Source organism: Metarhizium brunneum, chromosome 5 (genome assembly GCF_013426205.1).
Source record: "Metarhizium brunneum chromosome 5, complete sequence".
Lineage (NCBI taxonomy): Eukaryota > Fungi > Ascomycota > Sordariomycetes > Hypocreales > Clavicipitaceae > Metarhizium > Metarhizium brunneum.
This window is the reverse complement of record NC_089426.1, coordinates 2,064,867-2,080,010: the sequence shown is the minus strand read 5'-3', so window position 1 is coordinate 2,080,010 and position 15,144 is coordinate 2,064,867. Positions and strand designations below refer to the sequence as shown.

Genomic DNA, 15,144 nt, shown 5'->3' with positions numbered 1-15,144 from the left:
CTTGAATTCTTTCCATCTCTTCTAATATTAATCTTTTCAAGCCAATTTCTAATAACGCAAATGCTACAATACACTACGCTCTATAGGGTATTGTAATTTCTCCGCCTGTTTAGCTATGGGAACACAAAGCAGGTCCATTATTAGGCAAGCGTGGTGGAGGGAAGCCCAAACACCCTGCGGGATGTATGAAATCAGTCGAATAGAGCGGAGCCAGGTTGCTCTCGCCATTACATCTCATATCTTGCTTCAGAAGGTCAGGGAGCAATCTGTCTTATGCGGTGCGGGAATCATAATGTGAAAAGGCATGTTAAGACGTTTGTGGAGAGCGGCGAGGGGGAAGCAGTGAGGAATTTCATGTTTGAAGGTTAAATGCAACTCGGCAAGACGCGAGGCTATCTCGGGTATGTTTAAAAAATCCAGCAGTGAAAGGCTTTGGATCCGATTCAATGGTCTGACTGATTGCGCCTTCTTACATGTATTCACAAGTAACCTGGTCTTCAGCTAAATTTTACTAGCCCAAGAATACTGTACTACCTAGTTAATTATACAATATTGCTGTTGGGCTATTTTAGAATAGAGCAGCTCATCTAGATCTCGGTAGCTAACCTAGTATGTCTCTTCCCCCCTTGACGGGCCCTCCAAGACGTAAAATAATTCAGTCAATCAATCAGTTATGTCACGGGCATGTAGTTTTAACTTATGATACGTAGTTTCTTAATGCAACCTCCTTATTTTGACTTCTTTTGCTTGCGCATTCATTCAAATTGGACATGGCCTGAAAGTAGCGTAAGACTTCAAGTATGCGGATTAAGCTATAAATATTCACAATGGTATTCTTGAACGACTGCTACCATACACGTGAATAGTAAGCTAGACAAACCACTCAAGCCTGGATTATGTTCACAATTTTATCGCTTAGCCACAGCCTTCCAAACGAACATATGCACCAATTTCAGACCCTGTGAATACCTTTGTGTTACTCATTGGCCGCCTTCTTTAGGTTCTCCAGCATCTTCAGCTTCAGCTTTTTCTCGCGCTCCATCAACTCAGGCGTGAAACTCTTCCCCAAATCACATCCATCAGAGAGCTTACGGACAAGCAGTTGTCCCTCCGGGAAAGGAACTCGCTTGGCCCAGTCTAGCGCCTCCTCAGCGTTCTTTACATTGACAATCCAGTATCCGCAAACGTGGTCTTCTTTTGACAGATCAAAGGGACCAGGGATGACTTCTGGCCCAGACGAACCACCAAACTTGAGCCGATAGCCCCCGTCAGATGAGGGTGTGAAGCCATCAGCATGGAGAAGCACGCCCTCATCAGCCATCTTCTCATTGAAAGTGGTCATGGCATCCAACATCTCTGTGGGGATTTCGAGATTTGGTTGATCGCTCATGGCGTCAGCAACGACGAGGAAGGCAAACCGAGGCATCGTTGGTAGTTCTGTTTAGATTCGAAGTTGGCAAAGTTTGCTACAATACGCAGACACAACGTCGATGTGGGTGCAGTATAGATGCCTGCTTGCGACGTCAATCGAGTGAGCTTTGTTGCTCAAATTGAGATTGCTGGACGAGGTTCCAAACCCCAATGAGGAGAAATGGAGGCAATTTATAGATTCAACATAGCGTGCCGACTGCTTATTTATGAGAGGCGTTTCACTTACACATCCGCCATGGGTAACAGATTGGCCCTAGCTGCGTTTATTTCTTGCGTGTTTCTTCAAGGCAACTTGCATGCTGCCGTTAATTCTGGTGCGATTGGTTAGGGGTTAGGCAACAAGCACAAAACATAGCGATGTGACAGAGCCAAGGTCCAATGGCAATTAGTTGGCGCCTTCAGCTGTATTATGTGGCGTTGGTTGTGTACCATGATTGGAATACCAAGTGACTTCTTCAACCCACGACGTTGGGCACTCCCAAATCCTGCCTAGAGCAAAATCAATTCGCATTCGCAGACGGCACTGGGCCAGAGCATGAGGGACTAACAGCAAAATGTTATATTTTTCTCATTGCGAGTGCGGCGATGCTGCAATATCTTGCCAGTTGCAGCATTTCACGAAGTAGGCTCCGCCTTCGGCTCAGATATCGTGAGCATACCGTAGTTAGCACCAGACCAATATACCATGTACATGCTAGTCAGCAAGAAACCCTTTCCAATCAGGAGAAAGCAATTATATCTAACAAATATTAAATCTACAAGCCATGGTAGCACACGCGACGAGTTAGTTGTAAGTGGCAGAATCATCTGTGTCGTAAGCCTCTGACGCCTCTGCACAGCCTCTGTGTCTGGTCCCAGTATCATGACTAGACAATGGAGTGGTTCGAGATTCGATACTAGCCATCTTTTTACTAGTATTAAGTTCTGTAGAGTCAACATCTCGCCCGGGTGACGTTGTCACATTCACGTCCTCAGCTCTAGTAAGTTTCCTGCAACAGTCGCAAAGCTCTCGAATGAAAAACTATTCCCGCAAGTTGAGTTTGCGTAGTGATCCAAGGCAATGAATGACAAGCCAAAAGCCATGCGGTAATATGGCGGCTCAATTCTGGTAGTCCAGAAAGGTAGTATCGAGATCGGATCAAAGTACCTTGCGTACCGCGTCGGCCGGGAACAAGGACTTCTCCATCGGGCAATTGATGTGAAGCCGCAGAATGCCGCATCGAATAACACTTCTGCGTCACCCCATCTTATGGCGCTGTGTAACAATTGGTAGTTTTCGGAACTGTCAACTGTCATCTCGATCCCCAGCTGTCCATCAAGGGTTCCTGGCAGGTCGCAATCGTTGACCTGCATGTAAAGAAGCAGCATGCAATATGCAAGAGCAATTGAACCAGGCCATTGGGCCATAGTGGGCAGTAGGTTTCAGAACGACACAAACCTTGCAGGAATCAAACGTCTAGACAGGTTTGAGCCATTGCAACCGTGAAGGAGGAGAGAAGACTCCTTCGAATTGGCTTGGGTGGGTCTTTCAAGATTTGCCAACTCACTTTGCATGGGCGATTAGGCGTGCTTGGTGTACCAGGCTTCGCTGAGAAGGAGCGACCGAAATGTTATAAAAGGCGGTCGGGCTGCAGAGCTTGCCAACAACTCGGGTTTTCTTCTCGAATCCCCTCAAATCTCAAAGTGGTCGTCATGTCCCCGACTTTCTTCATCTTTTGTAATGGAGGTGCTATCCAAACCGGAGGAGGTGTGATTTTTGACATCACCCTACCTAGGTCGTACATGCCGACGAGTCGCATGTTCCCTATGCATCCAAAATGGGGGGCCTCTCAAAGCGGCCGCCGATGCCTACAAAATAGTTACGGTAAGCTTGCCTACATCGACTGGCAACGACAGCCTGCCATGTGCAGTCAACAACCCTTCTGAATGAACATGTGGATTGTGCTGAGACCGCTAGATGCAAGGAGACTCTGATTGGTACGGTCAGGCGGATCAACTGGGGGTGAACGTGAACGCTCTTCGATTGAGTCACGGATCCCATTTGATCACAGCAAAACAGTCACGCGGTCACTTACACGAACGGGGTCTCTCGCCGCGTCTCCCACGACACCTTCTGTAGCAACACTCACACCGATTTTGACACCACATTTGACACCACATCTGCCCGGAGGAAACGCCCCAGGTCATCAACTCGCGTCCTCGACAAGGGTTGGGCATTCAAAAGCACATCCATGGTGTGAGCGCGAGAAGCGCGGCGATGCAGCCCAGCTGCGGCGAGACACGAGCCAAGTTGGCGTCTACCATGATTGCCATGGACAGGGTGGGAGGGGGACCGAGACATGTCAGGCGCTCCAGATTGATCGTGGGATTGGCCATGCCTTGGTCAACATAGAGACTTTCCCCGTTAAGCTGCAGACTGCAAGTCACCGCAAGGCAGGTGTAATGTAGGTGACTTCGGACGGGATCTAGACACCTGGAATTCCGCACAATCGACTTGCATAGCGTCGACCGTGTGCGTGGACTCCATACACCTTGTACAGAACGACGACGGTGGGTCGAGTGTCACCACGGCTGCATCGAGTGTGGCAGACGGCCATGTCATATTCTCTTTTTCTTTGTGCATTTCTTTGTTCACAAGCCGACGCTTTTCTAGGTATTGACGACCAAAGTGGCCTTGAAGTCCTGAACAAAGCCAACTCCTCAATAGAGTTGGCAAAATCTCTTGAACCATCCCCACTTCGACCAAGGGCAAGCATAGATCGACTGGGAGTCTGCTATTATCAAATGACAATTATGCGACGTGGGATTTGCACAAGATAAACATACATACGCACACCACAGAAGCCATGGGTCCCTGGCGCCTTGAACAGACTAAAAAAAAGACTCCACGAGTCTTTAAGCGACTTGAGACTTCCTGGACATGCCCTTGACACTGGACAACCGGGGGGGCCGTTTGTTGGCCGAGATACCAATCGGTCCGCACCGAAGCCATCTTTGGCCAGTAGAGTTAGGCTGAAGTTAACTTTTGTCATAAATAGTTACTCGCCACCGGAAGACTCACAGGTGTCCCCGGCACTTTGCTTAGCTTGGCCACAGCTGCTGACGTACGGACAGCAAACTCCTTTACACAGTTGGGCAAAGCTGGCCTAGTCGTGGTTACCAAGTGTGGCAACCAGCTGACCTTTATTCAGCGCATAAGAGGCCGCCATTGAAGTGTAGGATCTCGGAACAGTCCATATACCGCTGCATGGTTCCGTCATGAGGACTCGTCTCTCCGATACATGAATACTCGTCTGTATCTGGGCTCGACGGCGACAGAAGTAGTGTGGCATCCAACTGGGAGAGCTTCCACATTATCTGTTCTCTCCATCGCTGCTCCTCCATCTTGTCGCCTCTTGACCCATGCTCGCTGTGACCCTGGTCATTCTTCGTCCGCACCACCACCGTCACCGTTCAGAGTGCCGCGCCATCAAGAATAGCGAGGTGGTATCCATGAGCCGCGGGGCTGGTCAAGCTATACGTCGCGAAGGAACCGTGGTCCCCTACCCAAAGATAGAGCTCGCCTCCCAATACTTGCGTGTCTCGTTTGCAACCGACCAGAAATGAACCGGTTAACACTACATATTTCAAGTACCTTGTCCCGCGCTTCTACGGTCTCGCAGACACGCAACATCCCTTGATCTGTGCTTCGTATTAGCGCTACTATCGCCTGCATGTCGCGGATCAGCATTACACGACCCATTTGCCGCCTCACCCCTACTCCTTCTACCCATTGTCTGTCTGCTCTCAGCGCACAGAGAGACATCTTGCTGGGTGTCACAAACTCGACGACCGACCCTTTCCCCCAGGGTGTCTGTTGAAAAGCCGCACAGCTGCAGCCTTGTATTGTCTAATTTTTCCAAAGTCAGCTCCAACCGTTTCCATGTGAAAAGGGGGGAGGGGTCGAAGGAAGCTCTGCCCAACAACCAACCTTTCGCATAATAGTAAGAAACGGGCAGGAGCTGCGGTATCGTTTGTTTAGCGAATCTGATTGTTTGGACTTTTGTTAACTATAGATGATTCTGTGGTTCGTCAAAGTCATCTACGGTCAAAGAAACGCCAAAACAATAATGTCTTCAATGGTGGGGAAATAGCGACAACACTCCTATTCTTCTCCTGCCCGGGTCACCTTCACTTCACTTCATGAGCCCAACAGCAATACCACCGATGCGTATCCGAGAGTTGTCAGGGTCCGGGTACAGTTTGCTTTGTGGTTTTTTCTTCTTCTAGTCTTCCTGGCGAATTGTTTCGTTTCTATTAGACAACTCATATAGAACCATGGAGCTCTCCTTTACGCAGGATGAAAAGGTATGTCTGGTAGTGATTTTGAGGATCGAACGATGGGAAGTTCCGATATTAATATTCGTCTTGCAGCGATTTGTTCTCGCTGAGATTATAAAATCCAGTACTGTCAAAATCGACCTTTTGCTGGCCTTCATAAACACCAATCGTGTTGACCCTGATTGGATGAGGATGCAGCTCCCGCTTGGTATGCGAATTACCCTTATCATCCAACAACCGTCAACATTTTTTTCTAAACAATATCTAATGTTTCGATAGGTCGCAATATGAATCAGTGTATGCAAGTTGTAGAGCATATGGGCGGCCCTTCTTCGAATTCCAAAAGGCTATCAACAAGCAGCCAAGGCGAGCCTGTTCTGAAAGAAGCCGATTCTAGCGTCGCGGGCGACACAACTAGCTTGAATACCCAGCATTTATCACCTCCCGTTTCAAATGTACCCGTTCCGATCCTCCCTCGACCATCAAAGGGACTTGAGCAGAATCAAGTTGCCATGCCTCCGCCGCAATCAACAACAAAACCCAAGAAACGAGGCCGTCCGTCTCGGGCTGATAAAGCCAAGAGAGATCTTCGTCCAAATCTTCCACCACACATAGCTCCTCGTATGCAACACGGCACTGGACACAGACCAATTCTGCCTGCCATTCCACATCCACTCAACAATCCAGCTCAGCCAGGGTTGTCACTATTTGCGACCGTCGATACAAGAAAGGCGAAGAAGCGAAAGATGGTCACGCCTCTTGGGCAACCTCAGCCAGCCAACCCCAGTACTCTTTCTACAAGCTCTGTCGTATCAAGTTCCGCGACATAGGATTTCGCACATGAGATGCCGACAGCAGCTCGGATCTTGTCGCTCATGAGTCGTTGGCGTTCTGTCAGTCTTGATGAGATGCCTGCGAAGACGCCATCCGAGAGCCATCGAAGACCAGCGGACAAGCATGTTTTGGATAACCCAGGCAGTACCACAGTGCAAGACACACAGCCCTGGAACTTGAGCAATATGCAAGAGGGGGATGGATTCCCAAGCTTACAAACTTGCTATGAGCCCACCATTCTCGAGGATCAATATCAGGACGTCATTGATCCCAACATGATGTGCGATTTTAGTGATAGGCAACAAGACGGACTCCCCTGACGTCCTTGACAGCCGACACCGCCAACAACGTTGTCCAAGACCGTTATGACGTCGGCTTTGAATAATCATTTTCTGTTTTCTATTTCAAAACTCTTCTGAGTGTGGCTACCTACCTGCCTGGAGCGGCCAACCATACGGTGAATTCCCATTGCGAATACGGAGGCACATTAACTATGGCCTCGTGTGTATAGCGGCTTAGTCTGAGACTTGAGCACGACCTTCATTCCATTCACATGCCGGATTGATTTTGGTTCTCTGGCTCATATTTGACGGCACAGAACCGGTGCTATGACGTGTTTGCCATACAGTAGCGTACGGTTCCTATGTACAATATGCCTTGGCATTGTGGCTTTCAATTCTTTAAGTTTTGTGTGAATTTCCTCAAAATTCTGTTTATGTTTCGGAGCGAAATTGAACGGCTGTTGACTTATTGACCTTAAGCATTATGCTTTTGAGTGTGAAAGACTGCAGTGTTGATTGTGGTTGTTCAATCACGGTGGCATGTACGATACGATGTCGATGAGCCAAGTGGAACGAGGAGTGGCATTTGTGGACTTTGGCAGAACCATACGCACGAGAAGAGAACGTCAAAATCCACTCCGAACACCAATTGTTGCTATCATTTATCCTAGCCAGGGAGTCGGTTTGACTAAAAGCATTACATGACACGCTATATTAAACTCCCAGAACATGATATTATGTTAATCGATGTCGTGGGACCTTGTTTAAATTTTGCATTCCAAATCGCTCCCTTATCTCAGTTAAAGGCCAAAACTTTCGTTGCACAGCCCTAACCAAGTAGTACAAGATCACACAAGACTCCCGAGTTGCGTTTCACTCCCGTTAAGTACTCCATAATTGGATATTTTTAAGTCAACCAAATCCTCATGCCTTCATTTCCCTGTGGCTATTTCTGTTTGAAAGGACCAAGCTCTCCAAGTCCTTTCGTTCCGCTATGCATTGCCCATAATTAAGTTACCCATATGTCAATCATTGCCTCGGGCCTTACAAAGCCTTGACAATCTTCTCAAGAGCCTCAATGAGAATATCGGCATGATGTTCCTGGAAGGTCAGCATGGGGCGAAGACGAACGGCATTGGCACCGCTGCCACCAATGTTGATTCCAAAGCTCTTGGCCTTGACGAGGAACTCATCGCGTTTGGGGTTGTCGAAAGCGATGAAGGTACCCTGGCCCTTACCGCGGAGGTTCTGGAATTGATCGGGGTACTTGCTAGCAAGACCCTCAAGCTTGCCGTATAAATAGTTGCCGACCTTGGCGGTATGGTTCACGAGATCGAGGCGCTCAATTTCGCTGATGATGCCACGGAAAAGCAAGGCCTTGGATGGATCACCCATCCAGGTGTTGAACTGGCGGTAAGGCTTGTTGGGGCGCAAGTCCTTGGACCGGTAGTAGTAACCAGCAGTCTGGGCCTTCTTGGAGAAGGTAACCATGTCGGGAGGGTCCTGGAGGTTCCAGTGCTCATGAGCCCAGAACTTACCGGTAGCACCGACGCCAGTCTGGACCTCATCGACAATGAGCAGAACGTTGTGCTTGCGGGTCAAGGCGCGGAGCTTCTGGAAAAATTCCGGACTGGCGTGGTTGTCGCCGCCCTCACTCTGAATAGGCTCAATAACAACGGCAGCCGGAGGCAGGTGCCAGGTCTTGATCAAGTGCTCAACCTCTTCAAGGCTGGCCTGTTCAGCCCTTGCGTTCTCCTCGGCGTGCTGGTCAAGTGGGTACTTGAGCTGGGGGAAAGTCGCCTGGGGCCAGTCAAAGGCAGGAATGTCAAGCTTGTGGATGGCCTTGGAGCGAGTGGTAGACAGGCAACCAAACAAACGGCCGTGAAAGCTAGTCTTGAAAGACAAGATAGAAAGCTGCGCGGAGCCGGGGGCCTGGTTCTTCATTGCACTCTCAATTTCTTGGGGAGTGAAGTCAACTTCAGGGCCACCTCGTTCCACTTGTCGCTTATACATGAAGGCAGCCTTGTAGGCAATTTCGTTGGCATCGGAACCGGCCATGGCGGTGTAGACGTTGTTAAGGCCCTTGGGAGCAACCTTCAGGATACCAGTCTTCAAGATGTTGGCCCATGTGTGGGAGGGAAAGTTACCCAACGCGGGACGATTGATGATGGCATCAACCATCTCCGGGGTCTGAGCAACCTTTCGGAGCTCGGGATTGTTGTACCCCACTGGAATGGAGGCAATCTGAGCATAACTGGATAACGGCAGCATCAGCACAAGTCACCGGCAGCGGGAAAGCCCAAGCTGGTCAAGTAACAGAGCAATGTAACTTACACATCCAGAAGCATGTTGCCGTCAGGATCGGCAATGTAGTTGCCCACACTCTGAGTGTAGTCGGTCATCATGTTGATGCTGCGAGTCTCGAAGACTTCGTCGAGCTCCTTGACGGCCTCGGCAGCCTTGGGGCCTGGAATACTGGTCTTTAGGATGGGGGCAGCGGGTTCGTCCTTGTGGAATGACTTGGCAGCACCCATGCGCATGGCACCGGCGGTGTTAAAGGAACGCTTGGTCATGGCAGCCCGGAGCGTCTGGACCATGCCAGGCCGGGACGCGCCAGCAGCACGAAGGGCCGACATGTTGGCGTATGTGGGCGTGGATGAGAGTGGCGAAAGTGCAAGAGAGTTGTGTAAGTGGGAGAAAGCGTTTGTAGTCAGTGTCGACGTATGAGCACTTGGATGCAGAAGCTCGAGATGGACTCGAGATCTGGGTGCGGGTAGTCAAGCAGGTTCCCAGATCTTCAATTGGCAGGAAGGATCACGAGAAATGTTGAAGGGTGTGGTGGAAGAAGCAAGGCTGGAAAGAGCCGTCGGAGCTTCAATGCCTTTTATCTGTTATCGTCGGTATACAGCGGCCTACATGTACATGCACAGTGGGTTGTACCTATGGGGAAATTATGCGGGGAGCTCTGGGCGCCCCTGCCTAACTTGGCGGCTGGCCAGCACTGTGCAGACTAGCGACGGACCCCGAACCCACTGGCCGTTCCAGCCTTTGTAGCCGTTCCAGCCACTTTGATCGAGATTGTGAAACACCATTTCTCCATGACACTTTTTTTTCCATCTTCGGTCTTCTTCTACCTACGCCAATCAGCCTACCACACGCCCAATACATCGCTGTAATTGCGCAATGGCCATCCTACTCTGTACTAGCTCGTCAAATAGCTCATAGCCATTGCTTTGCACTGTCCCTACACTAGTACTCTGCGCACAAAAGTCGGACCTTGAAGCCACCGACATCGCATCCACCCTCTATCCCTGACCACAGCTCCAAGGATCCCCCGCATCGTCTGGAACCCATTGGCTACCGCACATCGTTGTTACGTACTTCGGTGGGCTTTCCGACATTCCGGCTTGTCCAGAACTAGTACGGAGTACTAGAACCCAGCTGCCAGCCAAGCCAGAGTGTGACTCTCCGGTACAGAACTGCCCGCTGCAGCGTGGGCGCAGACACCGATGCCAGCTCCTTGCGCCGTACGGAATGAGACAGATGTGCCACGGCAACACACCGACCACGCCTTTCGGGAGGGCGTCAGGAGCACCGACGTCGGCGCTCGGCGTGCAGCAGCTTGTGTGAATCTGGTCATGCTCAGGTGATGGCTTTTTTGCCGCTTGGGGTGAGACAAGTGGTACTAGGTACTTCAAATGTGCACATTTATTTCATCATGGCTACAATAAGACTCCATATTCCCATCTTCTATCTAATTGATGACTAACTACGCTGGTAGCACACTGTTCAGTTGCGTCCCGGCCAGCGGCTTACACGACACCTCTCCGATACCCCGTCTTACACCCATACATCAGCACAACCAACATGCCATGGAGGACGGTGAGCACATAGCTGGCAAATCACATGTGGAACAACAAAAAGGCCTTTGGGACATCCAAGCTCGGAATCAAAACATGCATACATACAATATTTGCGCCTTCTTGCGCACTACCCGGGGTGTGGCCCTCCCAAGCACCAATATGAGGTTTCGAGGTCTAATTCAAAGGTCTAATAATTATTTAATAACCAGCCGGTCCCCCCTCCGGCTTCGACTCTCGACGGCGCAGATCCTCCCAGCAACCAACCGCCCGGCTCGGGCCCCGTCTCCACTGCCACACCACTTGCTGGTTCCAAAATCGGAGTCTCGCAGATATTTGCTTCCCATCGACTGTGTACACCCGGTACGATAGCAAATGCCGCATAGATACAGGCTATCAGCTATAATCAGTACCTGTCTGGGTTAATTTTCACTCGTCGGAGAATATCAAGCTTCACTTCAACGATGTGATCTCAGCAGCAAGACTGTGAGCCTCTTTGGCAATGGCACCTGCTCAGTACGGAGTACCTCACATGAGATCAATGATTCTCACTTTACGTGGGCCAGGGCCCGTCCCACCTGATTGATTTAAGACTCGAGACTGCCACTAGTCATGCAGCGCGTCCACTCGCATCACTTTCCCCCCTATCAAATGCCCCGGGCCGGCCACCTGGTGCCACCAGACGCCAATGGCCAAACAAGTAACCAATCTAACTTATCGGAGTACTCTTGGTGGGTGCTTTTCCCGGGTCCCGTGGATTCCGGTTTTGCTTCGGACCCGGGCTCCGGGTGGCGCCGTAGAGGTTCACCAACTTACATGTGTCTTCTCATTCGCATCACGAATTTGTCGATGAACGGGACACTCCCCGAGGTGTTGGCGTGACTGTTGTTCATTGCGGCTAAGCCATGTCATGTCTGGAACTTTGCCTCGGTCAATTGGGGCACACGCCAAGTTTTGACATCGTCACATAAAGTTGGGTTACATGATGCACAATTCACCAGAGCTACGTGGAATGGCATAAACGAGAACAATTAGAAGAATCCCGTCTGTAATTCACATCGACGGAGTGTCCCATGTCGCAAGATCAACCAACCTAATGCCCTAGAGTAATGATGCTCCAGCATGCAGTTTCTACCCAAGATGGTACCTGGTCTTTGTACAATGCCAAACAAAATATGCCAATGCTAATGCCATGGAATGGTCTCCAATGAGAAACCGAGGGAGTGGGTTACAAGCGCTCTAAAACAAACAAATAGATAACCGCACCAGTTTAGATGAGTCTAAACGACAGTCGTGACGCAGTAACAAAACGCTGACCGTCAATGTGCCAACCGTCGCTCATCCCGTCGCTCATCCCTATGAGCACGTCTATTCGCCCTCCTCTTCAAGTTGTCGTATATACCTCACGAAAGTTTTCTTGTGAATCTAGGGCGCAGAAGCTGTTAGTTGAGGCCTATGAATATGGTGCAGAGAGGACATAACAAAATTTCTCACCATTCCCCTGTATTTGCCATCTTTCAGGGCGCAGACATATCGCAGACCCAGTTTCACGAAGCATTCGTACACCAGGTCCATCGGTGATCGGATGTCCAAAGCAACCGGGGCCTACGGCATGGTCAGTCAAGCAGCTCTAAATTGTAAATTGAAATGACTCACTGGGTCGATATATTGTGTGAAGTCGGTGGGATCCGCGTCATCTTCATCATCCTCGTCGATGCTTGGCACTCTATCCATCAAGCACAGGTTTGTCTGCTCGTCTTCGAGCTGATCCAAGGCAAATTCCAGATCTGGAGCAGGGATGAGTCCCACCAAGACCTCATGCCTGATGATGGGGAGCCCGCCATCAAGCTCCCCGGCCCTATGAAGAAGCTCAAGTTTAGACCGAAGACTCACGGCTGACACGAGTGGTGAGTTGGTGATGTCAATGACTCTCTCCCGACGAGTGCGGGTAACGATGTCCGCCAAATTGCTGGTGAAGACTGGCTTATGTTTGTTGTCTAGAAATGGATATGCATTCATGTTTGTCAAGAGGTCCTGGGCATTTGTCAGTTACGGCGCATCTCTCCTTGGAGCCCAACGTAGACACATACATAGATACTGCTGGGCTCGATTGCATCAGCTGTCCATTTGGCAACCAAGATGGTCAGTGAAAATGGAAGTACATAGTCCAAGCTGCCAGTCAGTTCAAATAAAATAACCGCCAAAGTCAATGAAAGTCTCGTCACGCCACACATGGTGGCCCCGGCTGCGATGAGGCCATATACACCTGGCTGGATGCACGATCCATCCGCAGCGGTTGCGCAGTTGCCAAAGATGGACCACTGAGGAACTGAGAGGACAAACCATTGCATAAGATGTCCCACGATCCGCCCCATCAAACCGCCAACAACCATGGATGGAATATAGATTCCTGCCGGTACTTTCTGTTTCAAACAAGTTAACAGGTAGCCTAGGTGGTAGCCTATGATGATGGACACTTACAATACCAAAAGTAATGACGGTGAGGAATCCCTTGATGAGAAAGGCGATGAAAAGCGTGAGGAGAATGGGAGGAATATCGTTCACAGAGCCGGGACAGAGGCCGAGCTCATCTGTATTTTCATCATTGCCGTCGCAAGGTGATGCCAAGTTGAGCAGTAATTTTGCAACCGGCTCCTTCACCAAGGCATTCCAGTAACTCATCAGACCAGTTACAAGAGCCACCAAGAAGACCTCCAGCAAAGGATATGCTTTTATGGCTGGAATACGACGGAAGGTCTGAGCCCAGTATTTAGAGGCTTTTATGAACAGTGCACCGAGTGCACCGCCAAGAACGCCAACAAAAACAAAACTAACAAGCTCAAAGAACTCCCAGTCAATGAGATACCGGACTTGGAACATGACGATCTTGTGAGTACCATACGGATTTAAAAACTTCAAGGACAAAGCCGCAATAATACAGCAAAAGAAGGTCCTGAACAGAGTTTTAGCAGGGAAGAAATAGGCGACCTCTTCCAGCCCGAATAATACTCCGCCCAAAGGAGCACCAAAAGCAACTGCAACACCTGCCGCGGCTGCAGCGGAGAGTACCTCTCGACGTTTGGCATCGTTTCGGTCGTATTTGGCAAATAACCGACAGGCAATATTGCCGACGCAAGCTGCAATATGAACGTACGGCCCTTCCTTTCCCAGGCTGAGACCAGACGCGACACTGAGGACAAGTGCAACAGACTTGATAATAAGGGTTTGAAAACCTAGGAAGCCATGTAGGACAAATCCACTGAGAATCACACGAACTTCAGCAACCCCGCTGCCAGCAGCAGAGTAATAGATCATGGGAGGGCTTGCCTGCTGCGGCTCATCTTGCTGGCGAGGACTTGCACTATCGTCAGTCGAGTTTCCGTCGGCAGGTTGACCGACTTCTCGAGGCAGCGCGGCCAGATTCTCGTCCAAGGTAGTAAGTTGATATGCCGACGGAACTACGGTCTTTGTTCCAAGCGCAATCCAACATGAGAGGAGCGCTAGGCCAACGACGCATGTTAGATATATTGTGAAATCGGTCCACTTCTCGCCAAATGGGTGATAGTTGAAGGCTTGCGACCAGCTTCTCCAGTCATCGCATGGACCTCGTCGGCAACATTTCTGTGCACACGCTCATTAGTTGACAGGCTTTCAACGACAACATGCGATACTGGCGCCGCACCTTTTCGTTCAAGTACCACGCTGTTGAGCAGTAACCATCCTTGAAGTCGAAGATGGTGACTTCGGCAACATCGATGGCATACGCAATGATGGCAATGACAAGTCCACATACGGCACTGAGAATCCAGCCCTGGCAGCCGTCGAGCATAACACGAACCCGACCCCAGAAGTCTTTTCGGCTTCTCAAAGCTTTGACGCGATGAGAATCTGCGATGGTATCGTGCACCCAATCAGTACTGGTGAACTGATCATACCACACTCTCTCGTCAGGAACGGTAGATGCTTTGGTGTCTGACATTGAGGTATTCCGGTCGGCCAGGGACTGCATCAGTCTCTGCCCCCATGACCCTTGCCTGCTGTGGTGTCTGGTTTGCCGTACGCTACCTGGAAGGAAACAGTTGTCAGCGCTCAAAATTTGGCAAAAGCAGGGCATGATTGTATCCGATGTATTTGACTCGAGCGTTGTAGTCATACCTGTATAACTGTGGTTTCGGGACATTTGGGGAATTCGAGGGGACAGCGCACCGCCATCTATTCTTATTCTAGATCGGGAATTATTCAATAATAATGGTGAGCGCTCGTTAGGCTCCATATTAGAATGACTCCTATTAGGAGCATGTGGTCGACGACTCGCACGAGGCGACGACGGCTGGGAGCTGGTATTAGACGACTCCCGGTCCGCCATGGTTGTCTAGATCGGGTAGGACGAGCAGATTTATGTTGTGTAATGCTGCGAA

General features: G+C 50.0%; 4 protein-coding genes across 4 annotated transcripts; 1 reads left to right on the top strand and 3 right to left on the bottom strand.

Annotated features, from left to right (window-relative positions):
- Window positions 1-976: 976 nt before the first annotated feature.
- G6M90_00g087190 (uncharacterized protein) lies at window positions 977-1,426 on the bottom strand (the record flags this gene model as incomplete). The annotated part of the gene is made up of 1 exon (XM_014686913.1): window positions 977-1,426. One exon carries the CDS (start codon window positions 1,424-1,426, stop codon window positions 977-979), a length of 450 nt encoding a protein of 149 aa, XP_014542399.1.
- Window positions 1,427-5,748: 4,322 nt separating this feature from the next.
- G6M90_00g087180 (uncharacterized protein) lies at window positions 5,749-6,581 on the top strand (the record flags this gene model as incomplete). The annotated part of the gene is made up of 3 exons (XM_014686914.1): window positions 5,749-5,778; window positions 5,845-5,959; window positions 6,031-6,581. 3 exons carry the CDS (start codon window positions 5,749-5,751, stop codon window positions 6,579-6,581), a joined length of 696 nt encoding a protein of 231 aa, XP_014542400.1.
- Window positions 6,582-7,910: 1,329 nt separating this feature from the next.
- Window positions 7,911-9,502, bottom strand: gatA_2 (4-aminobutyrate aminotransferase; the record flags this gene model as incomplete). The annotated part of the gene is made up of 2 exons (XM_014686915.1): window positions 7,911-9,120; window positions 9,201-9,502. 2 exons carry the CDS (start codon window positions 9,500-9,502, stop codon window positions 7,911-7,913), a joined length of 1,512 nt encoding a protein of 503 aa, XP_014542401.1.
- Window positions 9,503-12,094: 2,592 nt separating this feature from the next.
- On the bottom strand, window positions 12,095-14,705 carry CLCN3_1 (H(+)/Cl(-) exchange transporter 3; the record flags this gene model as incomplete). Its single annotated transcript, XM_066131304.1, has 6 exons — window positions 12,095-12,151; window positions 12,221-12,331; window positions 12,383-12,760; window positions 12,817-13,149; window positions 13,208-14,347; window positions 14,409-14,705. The coding sequence occupies 6 exons, from the start codon at window positions 14,703-14,705 to the stop codon at window positions 12,095-12,097; spliced, it is 2,316 nt and encodes a 771-aa protein (XP_065987297.1).
- Between the last annotated feature and the right edge of the window lie 439 nt (window positions 14,706-15,144).